Source organism: Maniola jurtina, chromosome 1 (genome assembly GCF_905333055.1).
Source record: "Maniola jurtina chromosome 1, ilManJurt1.1, whole genome shotgun sequence".
Taxonomy (NCBI): Eukaryota; Metazoa; Arthropoda; class Insecta; order Lepidoptera; family Nymphalidae; genus Maniola; species Maniola jurtina.
The window spans coordinates 1,323,051-1,338,250 of record NC_060029.1 but is presented as its reverse complement, the minus strand read 5'-3'; the positions used below and the strand labels follow the sequence as shown (position 1 = coordinate 1,338,250).

Genomic DNA, 15,200 nt, shown 5'->3' with positions numbered 1-15,200 from the left:
CCAAAATGGCCACCATGCAAAAAATTTAAAACATACGTACAAAGTGTTATATCGCGTACGATGCTACAGGACTGTTGGTTTTATTTTTTTGCACAATCGTGTCGCACAATGAGACAATTCGGGACAATTAAAAAAAAAAAGTCATACTTATAACACAATGTCCTAAATAGTCATTATGAATATATAATATTGAATCCTAAGGATTTCAAATTATTTAGAGTAATCTGTCCAATAATCTCCATAATGTTACTGTTTGGGACATTGTTTTGAGATTTTTTATTCTTTTATATCTCAAAAATCCAAATCCATGAGTTTCATTGTGCGACTCGATTTAGACAATAAAAAATGGCAGATCGCATATGCTAAAGTTTTCACACCCCTTTTTGGTGCCCTCAAAATTTTAACATGCAATTATCTGGAAGTATGTATAGTTTAAAATTACTTTAAACATAATATACTTATATATCCGAGAGCATTCAAGATGAGAGTCCATTTATCACAGCCATAAAAGCTTGGATCATTCATTCTTTGAGTGACTATTCATTAGGATTACACACACAAAAATTATGTCATGAGTCATGAACTAATTTAATAGGGTTTCGTATCTCAAAAGGAAAAAAGGAACCCCTTATAGGATCACTTTGTTGTCTGTCCATCTGTCTGTCAAGAAAACCTACAGGGCACTTCCCATTGATTTAGAATCATGAAATTTGGAAGGTAGGTAAGTCTTATAGCACAACTAAAGGAAAAAATCCAAAAACAGTAAATTTGTGGTTCCATCAGAAAAAATAAATAAATGTGTTCATGAACAAATAATTAACATTTTCAATTTTCAAAGTAAGATAACTATACCAAGTGGGGTATTAATAATAAGTAATATTTTTTTTCCTAGTTTCAATGGTAACTACAGTTACAGTACTATAAAACTTGAGAATTGCAGGGCTTCTAAATATTTAGAACACTAACATAGCAACATATTAGTTGTAATCTATCGTTTTGGCGACTGATATTTCATTGATATCCTAGTTACATAATTTTTGTAAACTATGTAAATATAGCTACAAGCTTAATATGCTTATTACTATCCTACAAAATAACATAAAAGTTAAACAACCTCCGTAACACTGAGTATGAATTAATATTTGACTATGTAATAATTTATAAATTACTGAGATTTCCATAAAACACAAAACCAACGCTGCAACATATTAATATTTATTCTAAAAGATTGAATGCAGTGGGCTGGTCGCTTGAATTTTTTCTCCAAAACTAAGGCATCGAGACGAGAGCTTTTTAACGTCCGTAAAAAAAAGCGTCCAAATAGAACAAGTGTATTCCCAAGTATATGCTCAACGTCGCTTTTTAGGGTTCCGTACCTCAAAAAGAAAAACGGAACCCTTATAGAATCACTTTATTGTCCGTCTGTCTGTCTGTCTGTCTGTCTGTCTGTTCGTCCGTCCGTCCGTCGTGTCTGTCAAAAAACCTATAGGGCACTTCCCGTTGACTTAAGTAGGTCTTGTAATATAGTAATACAGTCATTGTGATATAGTCTGTGACGCGCGGGTCGTGATCAAAAGGACTAGAACCCCAGAGCCGTAAAGCCAGTTGAAACAAAGCAGGGTCTTTATGTGCTCAGCGAGTACCGCTTGCGGCAAGCTACACGCTGTTGACTTTGAGTGGGCTCTTGTTAAGCGACGAGCGTCGCGTACTGACCTAATCGTTTTTCATGACTGAGGTGATATAATCTGTGACGCGCGGATCGTGCAGGATCTTGATGTGCTCGGCGCCCGCGAGCGGGACGCTCTTGATCGGGCGCTTGTTGAGCGAGACGCCGCGGCGTCGCTTGCCCCAGCGCTCGCAAGCGTTGAGCGAGCGCAGGTTGACGGTGCCGTCGCCGTCGCCCGACAGCAGCGTCGGCGAGCCGTCCAGCCACGTGCCCGGCTTGTACACTAGCCTGCAAGTGAAACATTCAATTTTATCAGTATACCCTATTCAACCACGACGCGCAGCGAGCTGAGTCGCTATGAAAAAGAACCCCGGGTGGAGTCGAAACTTGTCTTGCTTAGATACATCGACTAAATACGTGAGCATAGCCGTAACAACCTATACTTATAATGGAAATCACTCACGATTTCCATTATAATCCATATCCACGGATAGTTTAAACGTTAAAATATCCTATTCAAGAAAACGAGACTAATAGGGAAGTAAGAAACCGAGCGTCATTGGTCGCAGATAACGGACATAGGACACTTCTAGGTTGCGATCAAAATGTCTTATGGCTGTCTCTCGTACGGCGACGTCCGTCTTTTTACTCAGTGTGCTCCTTATTTTTATTCTAGTTTTTTACTCTAGTTTTTTAACTCTTATAAAATCACTTCCTTGTCCGTGAAGACAAGGGTAAAACCTATAGAATACGAGTTCTTCCCATTGACCTAGAATCATGAAAAGGCAGACCTATGTCTTATAGCACAAGTAAAGGAATAAATCCGAAAAACTTGAATTTGTGGTAATGTCACATAATGTTCATGAAAAAATAATATGTTTACTAAATCACATCATAGATGGCGCTGTCCGTCTTTAACTCTCAGTATGTAGCTCTCAGTGAGTGACCGGTTTTTGATTTTATATCGACTTGGCTTGCTCACTGGATTGTTTGCAAATTTTCGATTTATTTTTATTTACAATTACAATTAATACAAACAAAATTTTCATTATTAATATTACCTCTCGACAGTGGAGATGTTGTAGCCGTACACACAGTGCAGCTCGACGCCGGGCGCCGTGAAGTCGCGCGAGTATTTCTCCGTGTCTTTGCGCATCTCCCAAGCGTTCGGCACGTCCAGGTCACTGCACAAACAATACATTTATTATTCTTATAACTACAAAGTTGAAAGGTAAAAAATTGGTCCTTCGAACCGGATGATGAGTGACCAATGTTTGAGCGTTTGCATGGTGTGGACTGTGGTACAGGATAGAAACAATGTTGTATTTTGTCTATCTGTATGCTTAGGTATGAGGCGGAGGCATACCCGCACGGGGCCTGTACGGGTGTGCGGGGCGTCCCCATCCCGATCGCCATCTTAACTCGTCGCGTACTATATACATACAAAATGATATTGTGCGCCTTTCTCGCACATTTATTGTTTATATGTAACTGATAAATGACAAAAATGCATACTTAAAACAGCCGCACAATAGCTGTATCATAGCCTACATAGCGGCAAATCTAGATAACATTTGACGTCTGTCAGTGCAAGTGAAGCCTAACAAGTTTCTTAACTGGACAATAATTACATGTTGTAACAAGTTTCTTAAGAGCAAGCGTTAGTGGCTTTTCTCCATACAAACGTATTCGACTGTTTCCTTCGTGGATAATGTTTCTAGAGCAATGATTTTTTTCACAAAAATCTAGGTCTCATTAATGCGTGCCTGTATGTTTTCTTTTTTTCCAAAACATAATCACGAAAATAAATATGACAATCCGAAAACCCGAAAAAATCGCCAGTTTCAACCGTCAGGTTCAGACGACTATTATACAAATTTGATAAGTTTTTAACAAAAAAGCAAAACATAGGGGCAAAGATATACTTTTCCTCTAAATTTTGGTATAAGAACCATCGAGATCTGTCCAGTTTTGAAGAAGGAAACAGTCGAATACGAAACGTCTTTTGGTCAAGGTTTTTGTAGGTAAAATCAGCCTGAGCTGCAGTTGTCCCTTTCGCAGTTTACGGGGGCAGGTTGGAGGTGAGGAGGGTAAAGTTTACACGTACACTAATAGGGAAGTGGCACTTGATCATATTTTTATCGATACTCTAGTGATGTACACCGATGTCGATATTTACACGAAACAATGATTATTTTTATTTATTATCGTGTGATTTTAAGTATTATTTTTTATTGTTGAAGCAGGGTTGAGATACCGCGATAGATATATCGCGATTGCAATCATTCATTTTTAACCAACTTCCTAAAAAGGCCTCCTCCTTTTTAGGAAGTTGGTTAAAAATAAATAATAAATGATCTCAATTCGTCGGAATCTTTTTTTTTTATGTATGTTCCCCGATTACTCAAAGACCCTTGGACCGATTGGGGATTTTTTTTAAATTGAAAGGGTATACTGTGCAGGTGGTCCCATATGAATTTGGTGAAGATCTGATGAATATCTTCGGAGATGGAGAATAGAACTCCTCAATGGATAAGAGCAAATTGCTCGCGACCAGTGTAATAGCTTAGTAAACAGTAGGCTTTTAATTGGGCATAGCATATTATAGTACAGTGGGGCCATTAAAAGTTGTGAAATATAAAAAATTCAAAAGAAAAATAAAACCGACTTCAAAAATCACACACACTAAAAAGTTAAAAATATTTTTTTATAACTACACGTGTAATGTACCTACTACCTAGGTATGAAGGCGGGCGAGCTTCACTCTTGGATTTCTAATTTTGTTTTAATATGCTCGCTCAACTTCATACAACACGGCAAGACAAGATCCTAGAGGAACCGCGGGAAACCTTCAAAATAGGAAAACAACATATGAGTAGCTATTTTCATCAAGAAGTGCAGCATTGGCACTAAGAAAGAACCATTTAGTAACGTGGATCTGATGATGAAACCGAAAGACAGGCACCGGAACTCCGTAATAAGACAATATTGTATCCTAGCCGTGTTTGGACTTGTTGAAACTTGGACTACTTGAAATTGTAATGAGATTAACTTTTTAGTTTTACAATTACTATAAAGTGAGAAATAAAAACTTTTTACAAAAAAAACTGGCCAAATGCAAGTCAGACTCGCGCACCGAAGGTTCCGTTCTTTTACATTTTACAGCCCTTACATACGATACACCACTTGATATAGTTATCTCATATCGTTGAAAATACATTAGTAATTTCAAAAACATGAGAATTTGTTCATGAACACATTTTAATTTTTTTTTGTGATGTAACCACAAATTCACGGTTTTCACATTTTCCCCTTTACTTGTACTTTAAAACCTTTCTACCTGTCAAATTTTATGATGCTAGATCGACGGGAAGTATCCTATAGGTTTTCTTAACAAACACGCCAGACGGACAGATGGACAGACATACAGACGGGCAGATGGACAAACGGACAGATAGACTGACAGAAAAACGAAGTGATCCTATCAGGGTTTCTTTTATTTCTTTTGAAATATGGAACCCTAAAAATATAGCCGACTTCCAAAAAAACACACTGACAAGAGTAAAATAATTTTAGGAGTCAGTGTTACAAAAAAAAAGTCAGAGAAAAAACCAGAAACATAAACTTCTAGAAACTTTTTCCGAAATTTACACAAACCGAGTCAAAACAGTGAAGCAAAGAATCAAGTCCGTTAACAATTTAGCCAGATCAAACAATAATAAGAGCGGATAGGTAAAGTATCATACGGAAACCGGCGCACAGATTCGCGCGAGCGGCCGTCGGCGGTGGCGCGTCGCGGCGGCGCGGGCATGGGAGGCGCGAGGGCCCGCACGGAAAGCGGGCGGCCGGCACACAAACACACTACTCGTTCACACATTGATGACTCGTTTGGTACTCATGTGATCGGGCGCAGCGCGACGGCAACAGTTTCTTCCAATACCTACTCGATAAATTGCTTTCGTCTCAGGATTGCTCTTAACTGTCGCGAACTGTGGTACTCTTACTTACTTGAACAGTTTCTCGAGGTCATTGAGGGTGTAGTTGAACTTGTCCGTCTGTACCAGCACCTCGGACGGCTTCCAGAAGTTGGGCGAGGGCAGCAGCCACGCCAGAGAGGGGCACGTGATCTGCTCTGCGCGCATCGTGCTCTGACTCAGCATCAGGGAGCCGAGGTCGTCTCCTGGAACAACCGGACCCATCTGTTCCGTATTTATTTAGAGTTTTTTGAAATAAATTTTAAGGTTAACAGCCTCGATAGTTCAACGGTTGAGGAGCGGACTGAATTTCGTAAGGTGGGCGGTTCAAACCCCACCCATTGCACTATTGTCTTACCCACTCCTGGCACAAGCTTTACGCTTAATTGGAGGGACGAAATAAGATTCTGCTTACCAATCAAGGGTTTGTCAGTTTGACAAATCAAATCATTTTATAGTGAGGTACGAACTGATTAGTAACCACTTAACCAGTAACAAAAATACATGAAGTAGCGCCTGCGGTAACTTACTTTTACTATGATAGTATTTTTGTACTCTTGCTTGTTTTGGGCTGTTTTAAAATTTCTTAGGAACATGTTTTTAGGGTTTTTATGTTTGAAAGTACCTACTTACTTGCCATATTTGAAAATAATAGTACAGTTTATCATTATTTAACAAATCGTAGGACGATTTGCTTGTCATAACTAAACCCTATTGTGTGTGGCACATCAACAATCATTCAGTATCCACACAATATGACGTGATCCTCGGACAATCATGTTTACTGAATGTTTACCTATTTATTGCGATTTTCAATCTCAAACATTAATACGAAAGTTTATTAGACTGGGTCCAGAATCCAGATTTATATTTATTATTTGTATTTTATTCATGATACACAAAGGACATAGTGTACCTATAGTGTATACTATTGGTACCTACTGGTTTATAAAAATATACAGGTCCTAGAAAAACGTAAAAAACGCTAATCTGAAACAGGTCTAAAACAAGTATGCGGTTGCGGTTTTCCTTCTAAGAATATTGCTATTGTGCATTGTCATCATGACATTATGGTCCTCAACAATAACCACTATCACTGTGTGTTATAAACATGTTTAAAATCATTTTTATCATATTTGTTTACCATTTTTCGGCTAATGCACTGATCCTTCTATCACCAAAACAAAGATTAGAGAGATAGACCTATAGCCAATACCTTGACCTTCACACCTGCTCCCCCGGGGGATGGCCCCTGGGTAACACGTGTGAATGATTTATTTATCCCCCAGATGTACTGATTCTTCCATCACTGTGTCTGCACCCTCAGGAAGTGAAACATAGGTTCTCGCTTAAGGCCGATTCACACCAAGCACGTACACGTGACACATGCGTAGTGACGTGCGTAAACCTCTAACACACCGGGTTACGCATACGTCCACGCTTTACGTAAGCGATATGCCATGTCTCCTACAGTTCCATACATTACACCGCCATGATATGCGCTATGTATACGCTTACGCAGCCTGTGTGAACGAGCTATTACCTATAACAAAAACCTTGAGTGCTTTAACAGCTGCGTCCCAGGGTGTGGACAGGGAGATCATCCACCAGATGTACTGACCTTCCCCCACTGTGTCTGCACCACAATTAAGAAATGACCATAGATTGTCACTTACCTATAGCAAATACCTTGAGCGCCTTCACAGCTCCTCCCCAGGGGGTGGACAGAGAGATCATCCGTCGGATGTACTGATCCTTCCATGACTGTGTCTGCAGCCTCAGGAAGTGAAGGCCCATGGAGCCTCCCATACTGTGCACCAGAAGGGTGACAGCTGACTTGTTATTCATTGCGTAAGTTTCTTCTACCAGAGTTTTTAACTTGACAAAGAACTCCCCGTTTTCATCTAAAAAGAAGGCCTAATTTAATGTCTTTGTTTTTACCAATTTTTAAGCAAGTTAATGTTTGTTAGCAAAACCAGTAATAATAAAGAGATAAGATACTATAGTTGGAAGTTTGTTTATCGCTTAATTCTACTTAATCTGTAATAAATTAAACTCTAAAATCCACCCATCCATGTAGATTACTCCTTTGTCTCAGACTAAAGGCCCAAACGCATTTGCGCTGCACTGCGGCAGGCAACTACGCGATATGACGCGTCGCGTGGTTGCCTGCCGCTGATATGTTTGGACCTTAATTAGAAATCACATACAATCTGTAGTGAAAACTAAACAAAAATATCTTTATGTATATAATTTTTAATTAGTTATGTCATATTCCCACCATCATTTAGAGTAATTCACACGAAGATTGACATGTGCACCATTCACATATCTATAGAATAGATGAACCCACCCTTTATGATATAAAACATAAAGTTAAGGTACAAACTTAAGGACTCACTTGGAGCTCTCCTGAAATCATATGGAGCACCTCTCAATGATACATTCCTCACATAACCAATTTTGACTAGAGCATCACCAATAGCGTTAAAGTATGCTCCTGCAGAGTCATGAGATGGATCCAACCACTCAACTGGTTCAGGGTTGCCCCATCCTGGAACTCTGATATCCACTCCAGGAGGGTCACTGGTTGTTCTGGTGACATTGTTATATTGTAGCTTCAGGTTGTCCACCCAGCAATCTATGACAAAGGGTACCAGAAGCTCGAGGTTGAGCCATATGTTGTAATAGTCCGTGGAGGTCTTGGCGCATATGTAATGGACTACATTCGTCTTGTTTAGCTTTGCTTCTAATTGGCTGCCACCGTCACCTGGTACTGTAAGGATTTCTTATTTATTACTTAGTGTTTATTATTTTTACTCAAGCACAAACAACAATTGCTTACACTTAGCTAAAGATATAAGTATGCCCATTAAAAATTCTGGATATTATGATAAAAACCTTTGAGCTCTTTATGAGGCATGACTTTTTTACTTAATAAAATAAATTTAGAACTAAGTATGTATTTATAACAAATTCCTTGGTTATAAAACAAATACTTACCTATTCAAATATTTTTAAGCCATAAAGGATACATACCAACACTTGGAAGCAATGTAATCAACTCACATTCTAAATGCATACCTATACTTAGAATGTGAGTCAATTTAATCTGCTAGCAAATGCTTACTTACAAGCAATCTTGACTAAAATAATATATTATTATAATAAGAATCGGTACTACATATAAGGCTGATATTTCAAAATAAAATTATTGGTTGCCTACATTATTCAATATTGAATCACATTGAATAAAAGAATGAACTACATGATTCTAGAAGGACTACAACGATAATGCAATTAAGTAGTACTCACTCATAATAACCGGCGATAAACCCAACGAATTACGAGCCAATAAGCAAAATATTAGCACTGAGAAAAAATACCATTTTATATCGGACATGTTAAAATTACTTAAAACAGAACACGCGAAGCACGAACGATCTAAACGAATGACGATATTAAATAAATTGTATACGAATATGAGTTCCTCTTTTTTACGCAATCTATATAACCTCAGCTGACGACGAATGTTTATTTGTATGAGTTATGAGTTATGACGTGAATATCGTACGATGTAAGCTGAACTCACAAGAATTACATTGATAACAACTACGAGAAAATCAGCTGGGTGAAACACTAGAGGTTGTGTGTTTTTAGTTGATTTTATATTTTATAATCTAAGCGAAAATAATATTATCGCAAACAGGCAAAGTACTGCAGTAACGTTCCGTTTTGTATTCTATGTCTAATAATGTGTCAGAATTATTGATTATTATTAAAGACATTTATTTTATGTTCTAGTTAAAATATAATATTCAAAATAGATTTATTTATGATTTGTTATTCTGCAAAATGCAATCATTACTGAATAAAAGAAAAATTGGATCTACTTTTATAATTTCATTAATTTAGGTGCTTTAATAAAGGGATATCCGTGTAAAGAAACGTACTTTTCGGACACTGACATTTTAGATTTTAGTTCAGAAATTGCAATACTATTCAAATTGTTCGAATGTATAAGACAAGTTATAAGGGATAAGAACAATAGCTTTACATGCGTGAATTGTTAATAATTTATAATTCAGCCGTTCAAAATATGTAAAAAACAAACAAAAAGAAAAGTTTTCGAGCCAGAAAGTTGCCAAATGTAATTTTAGAATCTTACAGTTTTAGAACGAAAATTGACGTAAGAAAAACGCGCACGCGCGAAAATTAAACAGAAAAGGCATAAAAAGGCAACACAACATGAGAGGCTAGCATTTTACAATAATTACATAATTTTAACATAGTTTTATTAGATTTAAGTAGTTCATTGATAAGATAAAAAGATTAAAATGTTAGGAAACACTAGGGGATCAAAAAGAAGCGGTTTTCGCTTTGTTGTTAAAAATTGAAATGTTTCTGCAGGTATGTTCTGTTTAATCAATATTTTGCACAGAATTGCTAACTAAAATCTACTATTTTTGCAACGAAGCTTTTTAACAGACATCATGTGCTCAAATCTTGGGGAATGAAATGAAAACATCTGTCACCGACACCACCGCTGGGGAGGAAACTACCTACCTATTCTTTCATTCATAGTTCCCTTCACCTCTGCTGGTCATTGACTTTGGCCGCAACTATTAACATACACTTCGAGACACAACCATTGGATGAACAATAATCTCTATTCTTTCACTTTCATAGTTCTCTTCACCTCTTCTGGTCATTGCGTATGCTCTGGCCGCCACTGTTGACATAGACTTCGAGGCGCAAATTCTACATGAGCAGTCTCTATTTCCTCACTCTCATAGTTCTGTTTTCCTCTGCTGGTTCTTACTTTACTATATAAGAAGTAACTAACTAGTATTATCTAGCTAACTGCCTAGACTAAAATGGATTGAACCGGACTGTCCAATTTAGTCCAGCTCAGTCAAAATTATACTGAAAAATTCTATGCTTCGCTTCTGACGGGAGTCTCTTGACGCCTGAATTTTTAATGTTATGTTGCAGGGTCGCGTTATAATTGTTTGGTTATCTTGGCTTATTGGAGGCATTTGCGGTGTTGTTATTCTGTTGATTATTATATGTTACTGCCGCCTAATGCCGCGTCATCAGAAATCTTTCGGTAAGGTTTTTTCATCCCATTTAATTGATGTTTTACTACCAGAAATGTACAGGAAATAAATAGTAACTTAAAAAGTCAAGTAAGAAATTACGCTTCCAAAAATATTTTGCAGACGAGCAATATCTCAAAGAACATTACACAATAAAGGAAGGGCATGGGTACACGAGTCAGGAGAACTATAGGCTCAAACACACAGAGGTTCAAGTGCAGCGCCACACGAGGCCGGCCAGCTACGCCGGCGACGCGGAGTGTCGGCGACAGAGGGAGCCGGCCCGCGCACAGACTCACTGCTACGTGAACAGAGTGCCCGACGCGCCCAGAGAACACGCAGTGCAGTACGCGTCCAGTGGGAGTGAGTTGTTTAGTTATACTGCAGGATCAAACAGCGCTGCAATTATACCTACTTAGATGCCTTAGTCTTGTCTCTTGTCATCATAAGAACAAAGAACCATTGGTTGGCGGATGTGAAATGAAAAAAAATTTTTTGTTGCTCCGTAGTGCTGGATGAGATGGAGGGCGCGGCCAGCATCGACGCGCTGAAGACGCGCTCGCTGCCCGCCTTCCTGCGCCCCAAGCCGCGCCCGCTGTCCACCGAAGACGATCTGCATCAACTCTACGCGAAGGTTCGTACAGCAGCAAAGTTAGGTTTGCACCGGCCAGTGCCCAGTACAAGTGACTATGGACGAGTGCAAACTTAGCGTTGTTGCTGACTGTACCTAGACAGGCTTTATAATTAAATAACATTAGCTAATGCCTTCAAAGATAGTGTCAGTGAACGCTTTTTAAATCAAGTAGGGTATATTATAGTCTTTTTAGTATGTTAACCAAGTAAAAATGTGAGTCAAATTAAAACATAATCTTCTAACTAGGTGAACCTCAGCAAAAAGTACAAGAACCGCATGCGCAGTGAACACGCAGCCATCATCGCTCTCAGCAAGTCGCACAGCCAGTTCTTCGACGCGGACGCCGTCATCGTGTATGATCAACGAACCGCTCTTTAGAACTTCTTTATATTTTAGAACAGTCAGCAACAAACTTAAACCTAGCTTTGTTGCTGACTGTACCTATAATGCACACAGATTAAAGGAAAGACATAGATGGAGCCATCTCGAAAAAAAGTAAGCCACTATCAAAACTTTTCGATTTCGTAAATAGTTGGAAAGAGTTGGCTTTACATCTTATTTGCGGTCTTTTTCCTTTACGTCTATAATATATTGCGAGACATGTGTTTATGACCGATTTTTCTTCTTATCGGATATTAAACCTTCAACTATACGAATTGGGAATGATAAAATCACCAATACGCATACAATTTTAAGCAGAGAGGATTCATTTTCTGCTAGGTCTAGATGTTGTCCAATTTCATAGCTTCTTGGCTTACTCAAACAAAGACCAAAGTTAACAATATTAGGCTGAAAAACTAACGAATGGTAACGGACCAAGTATTGAAAATTTTCGAAAGAATTGGTAGCTCAAATATCGAATTATGCGAAAATGTCTTTCAAAAAATTTAAAAGAAGCTTTATTATGCTAATGATATAAATATATAGTTTTACAAGTTTTTAGCAAATTGTTTTCCATTAATTTAAGATTTTAGATAAAGGAGGAAATTGAATTGAAGTGTTGAAATGAAGACAGGTTTTAGATTAAACATCATTCTACAAACTATTAAAAGAAACTTTAGCTACTATACAGCCATTTAGTGCTCTTCTACTATCCCATAGTAATGTTAATATAGTTTTCCCTAACATATCAGTTAAGGTTTAAAGAAATGCGCCATATGTTGCTACTTACTGCATGGTCCCAAATGTCTGACCAGTAAATAATTTTGCAGTTGTAATCAAAGAGTTTCAGTATTCTTCTGATATAAAAATAAAAAATGCACGTAAAAGTAGCATAAGAAAAATTGCGATTACTTGGTCAGATATTTTTTAACCATGCAGGTGATGGATGATGATAATAATTCTATCCTAGGTAGACAATCGTAGTGAAAAATAAAATCTTTCTCATACAGTTGAGTCTAGATGCATTTTTGTAACCTAGTTATAATGCAAGTAAGTATTTAAAATTGGCAAAGTGGTTGTCAGCCATGTGATATAATTTATTATTTACTTATAAATTACGAAATTGTGGCCTAACTCGAACGTTTTATAACTTTTTCACGTATAATCGCGTACAACACTGTAAAATTAGGGAGTATAGTTAATTAATCTAGTTAGGTAAATGGACTGAGCACGGGGGCTCTAGTTTAACTTTTAAAGTTAATGTTAATCCTGTGTAAATCTTTTAAAATTTATGGCGATGTTAAATCAAGATGTTTTCCCCATAGTTGATCTTCATATGACAAAAATGTAATCAGAGTTAACGTTAACGTGAAAAGTTTCAAGAGCCTCTGAATTTGGCATAGATTTGCTATTCAATCAACTTTATTTTATGCATCCGATAAAATGTTTCAAATAATAAAGGGAAAGATAGAAAAATAAACGGCTCCTAATAAATGAAACAACCCCGGGCAAGCCCATTTCAGAAAATATATAAAGTGGGTCCGATCGTGTAAACGGTTTCGCGACGCTATTTGGCCAAGATAACCTGGCTTCACTTTTGCCCACGTGCTCTTAGCGAAAGCCCTGTCTATCTTTTCCTTGGGTCAGTGATATTTTCATAGATTAGTGCATCAATAGACTATTATATCTCTTTCTAAATATTATAGTATGTTTTCTTATTGAGTGTGATATCTATCTATTGTTTGAAAATTCTAATAATAATTTCAATAAATGTAGGTAGTTAATTAACTATTACGTTTTGAATATTTTGAAATTTTAAATAGAAGCTTATTTATGTAGAAGTATACTTATAAGCTGTTGTTTTTTGAGATTATACTTAGGTACCTACTGAAAAATAAATAAAATGTTATCAAAAACTATTACTAATTGACAAATTTTTAACCGACTTCAAAAAAAGGAGGAAGTTCTCAATTCGTCGGAATCTTTTTTTTTTTTTGGTATACTTAAATATTTAATAAGTAATGTGGGTGCATGCATTATGTACTTAATTATGTACTTATTTCCTTATTCTTGTAGACCTAGAGGTGGTAATAATTTTTACTACCTAACTATCTATAAATTGTTTAGATTTTTTACCTGATTGTGACGGAGGACTGTTAAATAAAACCCGCTTCAATAAATAGATGACAAGCTCATATTATATTATGTACGTTATAGCATATTTAATTGTAAGCGCTTAGTTAAATATTAAATGTTGCTGTCTATTAAAAATAGTAAAATAAATGTACGCGATTCTATGTATCTATAGTTCACGACAGGTCGAGATGGCAATTGGGGTGGGGACGCCCCGCACACCCGCGCTAACCCAGTGCGGGATACCATTTCCCGATTGCCATGTCGACCTGTCGCGAACTATTACTTGTACGTCCCTACGACATAATTAAGGGGCTCGTAGATATGCAGCCATTTAAAATATACATTCTTGTATAGATTTTTATAACATAGTTTATAATCGTTGATGTCTTTATAATATTATGTAACTATCGGAATGCACATTGAAGCCGCTAGCTGTGGCCCGGCGGCGTATGCTGGCAAATTATGTCTATTGCTAAATACCTTTCTTTACCCACGACTTTCGAATGCGAAGTGTCCCAAGCTCCTTAAAGCTCGAAGTTTCAAAAGTCAAAAAAAGTCAAAAGTCAAAATCAGTCATTCAAAGTAACTAGGTACAATTGTACCCCTTTTGATGGTCGAAACTGTTAAAGTACGAATTAGTAGTGATAATAATAATTAATTACGTAACTTAAAACTAAAGTACTAAACTAAAAACTAGTGTAGGCGTAGGGGACACCGTGATCAAGAAGGCGGTTCCCCCAGAGCGAGGCCCTTCCATTGCACTGCGGCTGGGTTGACCTCTGCGATTATCCCTTAAATAAAAAAAAAAAAAAAAAAAGAGGGTTCCAAACGTTTGACGATATCCTTGGCGCAAAATGCGGTCGGAGGTCCCAGGTTCAATTATAACTTGTAATGGAATTTAAGAAAAGTTTTCTGTTCGTTGGTTTAAATAAACTGCTCATACTTTTTCCAAGTCAACCCGCTTCCATCTTAGCATCATCACTCATCACATACCACCAGGGGTAAGATGTATTCAAGGGCTAACTTGTGCTGGGATTAAAAAAAAGCTTTTAAAATTAAAAAAAAGGTTTGTGACAGTATAAAAGCCTCAATAGCTCAACCGGTAAAGGAGTGGACTGAAAACCGAAAGGTCAACGGTTCAAACCCCGCCCGTTGCACTATTGTCGTACCTACTCCTAACACAAGCCTGACGCTTAGTTGGAGAGGAAAGGGGAATATTAGTCATTTAACATAGCTAATATTCTTTAAAAAAGAAAGCATCACATTAGCTGGTATAGGCCACCGCAGAGTCGGCGACTTCGATGTGTAAA

At 37.5% G+C, this 15,200-nt stretch overlaps 2 protein-coding genes and 1 pseudogene across 2 annotated transcripts; 2 read left to right on the top strand and 1 right to left on the bottom strand.

Annotated features, from left to right (window-relative positions):
* Nucleotides 1-1,532: 1,532 nt before the first annotated feature.
* LOC123865692 (phospholipase A2 group XV-like) lies at nucleotides 1,533-9,367 on the bottom strand. Its single transcript, XM_045906901.1, has 6 exons — nucleotides 8,956-9,367; nucleotides 8,042-8,416; nucleotides 7,317-7,544; nucleotides 5,675-5,846; nucleotides 2,728-2,850; nucleotides 1,533-1,954 (listed from the first exon to the last, which is right to left on the bottom strand). The coding sequence occupies exons 1-6, from the start codon at nucleotides 9,041-9,043 to the stop codon at nucleotides 1,714-1,716; spliced, it is 1,227 nt and encodes a 408-aa protein (XP_045762857.1). The 5' UTR covers nucleotides 9,044-9,367; the 3' UTR covers nucleotides 1,533-1,713.
* Nucleotides 9,368-9,711: 344 nt separating this feature from the next.
* LOC123865718 lies at nucleotides 9,712-11,783 on the top strand. The gene is made up of 5 exons (XM_045906934.1): nucleotides 9,712-10,050; nucleotides 10,636-10,750; nucleotides 10,863-11,102; nucleotides 11,249-11,373; nucleotides 11,620-11,783. Exons 1-5 carry the CDS (start codon nucleotides 10,039-10,041, stop codon nucleotides 11,749-11,751), a joined length of 624 nt encoding a protein of 207 aa, XP_045762890.1. The 5' UTR covers nucleotides 9,712-10,038; the 3' UTR covers nucleotides 11,752-11,783.
* A 2,809-nt stretch (nucleotides 11,784-14,592) lies between these two features.
* LOC123869507 lies at nucleotides 14,593-14,741 on the top strand (annotated as a pseudogene).
* Nucleotides 14,742-15,200: the final 459 nt, after the last annotated feature.

What these genes read in the sequence shown, in the direction of transcription:
- LOC123865692 (XM_045906901.1), bottom strand. Translation starts at nt 9,043, where the DNA reads ATGTCCGATATAAAATGGTATTTTTTCTCAGTGCTAATATTTTGCTTA. An exon ending in GACCTCGAGAAACTGTTCAA is followed by an intron (nt 2,851 to 5,674) that starts GTAAGTAAGAGT and finishes TTGTTTGTGCAG; the next exon opens with TGACCTGGACGTGCCGAACG. An exon ending in AACATCTCCACTGTCGAGAG is followed by an intron (nt 1,955 to 2,727) that starts GTAATATTAATA and finishes TTTCACTTGCAG; the next exon opens with GCTAGTGTACAAGCCGGGCA.
- LOC123865718 (XM_045906934.1), top strand. An exon ending in GCAGTACGCGTCCAGTGGGA is followed by an intron (nt 11,103 to 11,248) that starts GTGAGTTGTTTA and finishes GTTGCTCCGTAG; the next exon opens with TGCTGGATGAGATGGAGGGC. An exon ending in TGCATCAACTCTACGCGAAG is followed by an intron (nt 11,374 to 11,619) that starts GTTCGTACAGCA and finishes TCTTCTAACTAG; the next exon opens with GTGAACCTCAGCAAAAAGTA.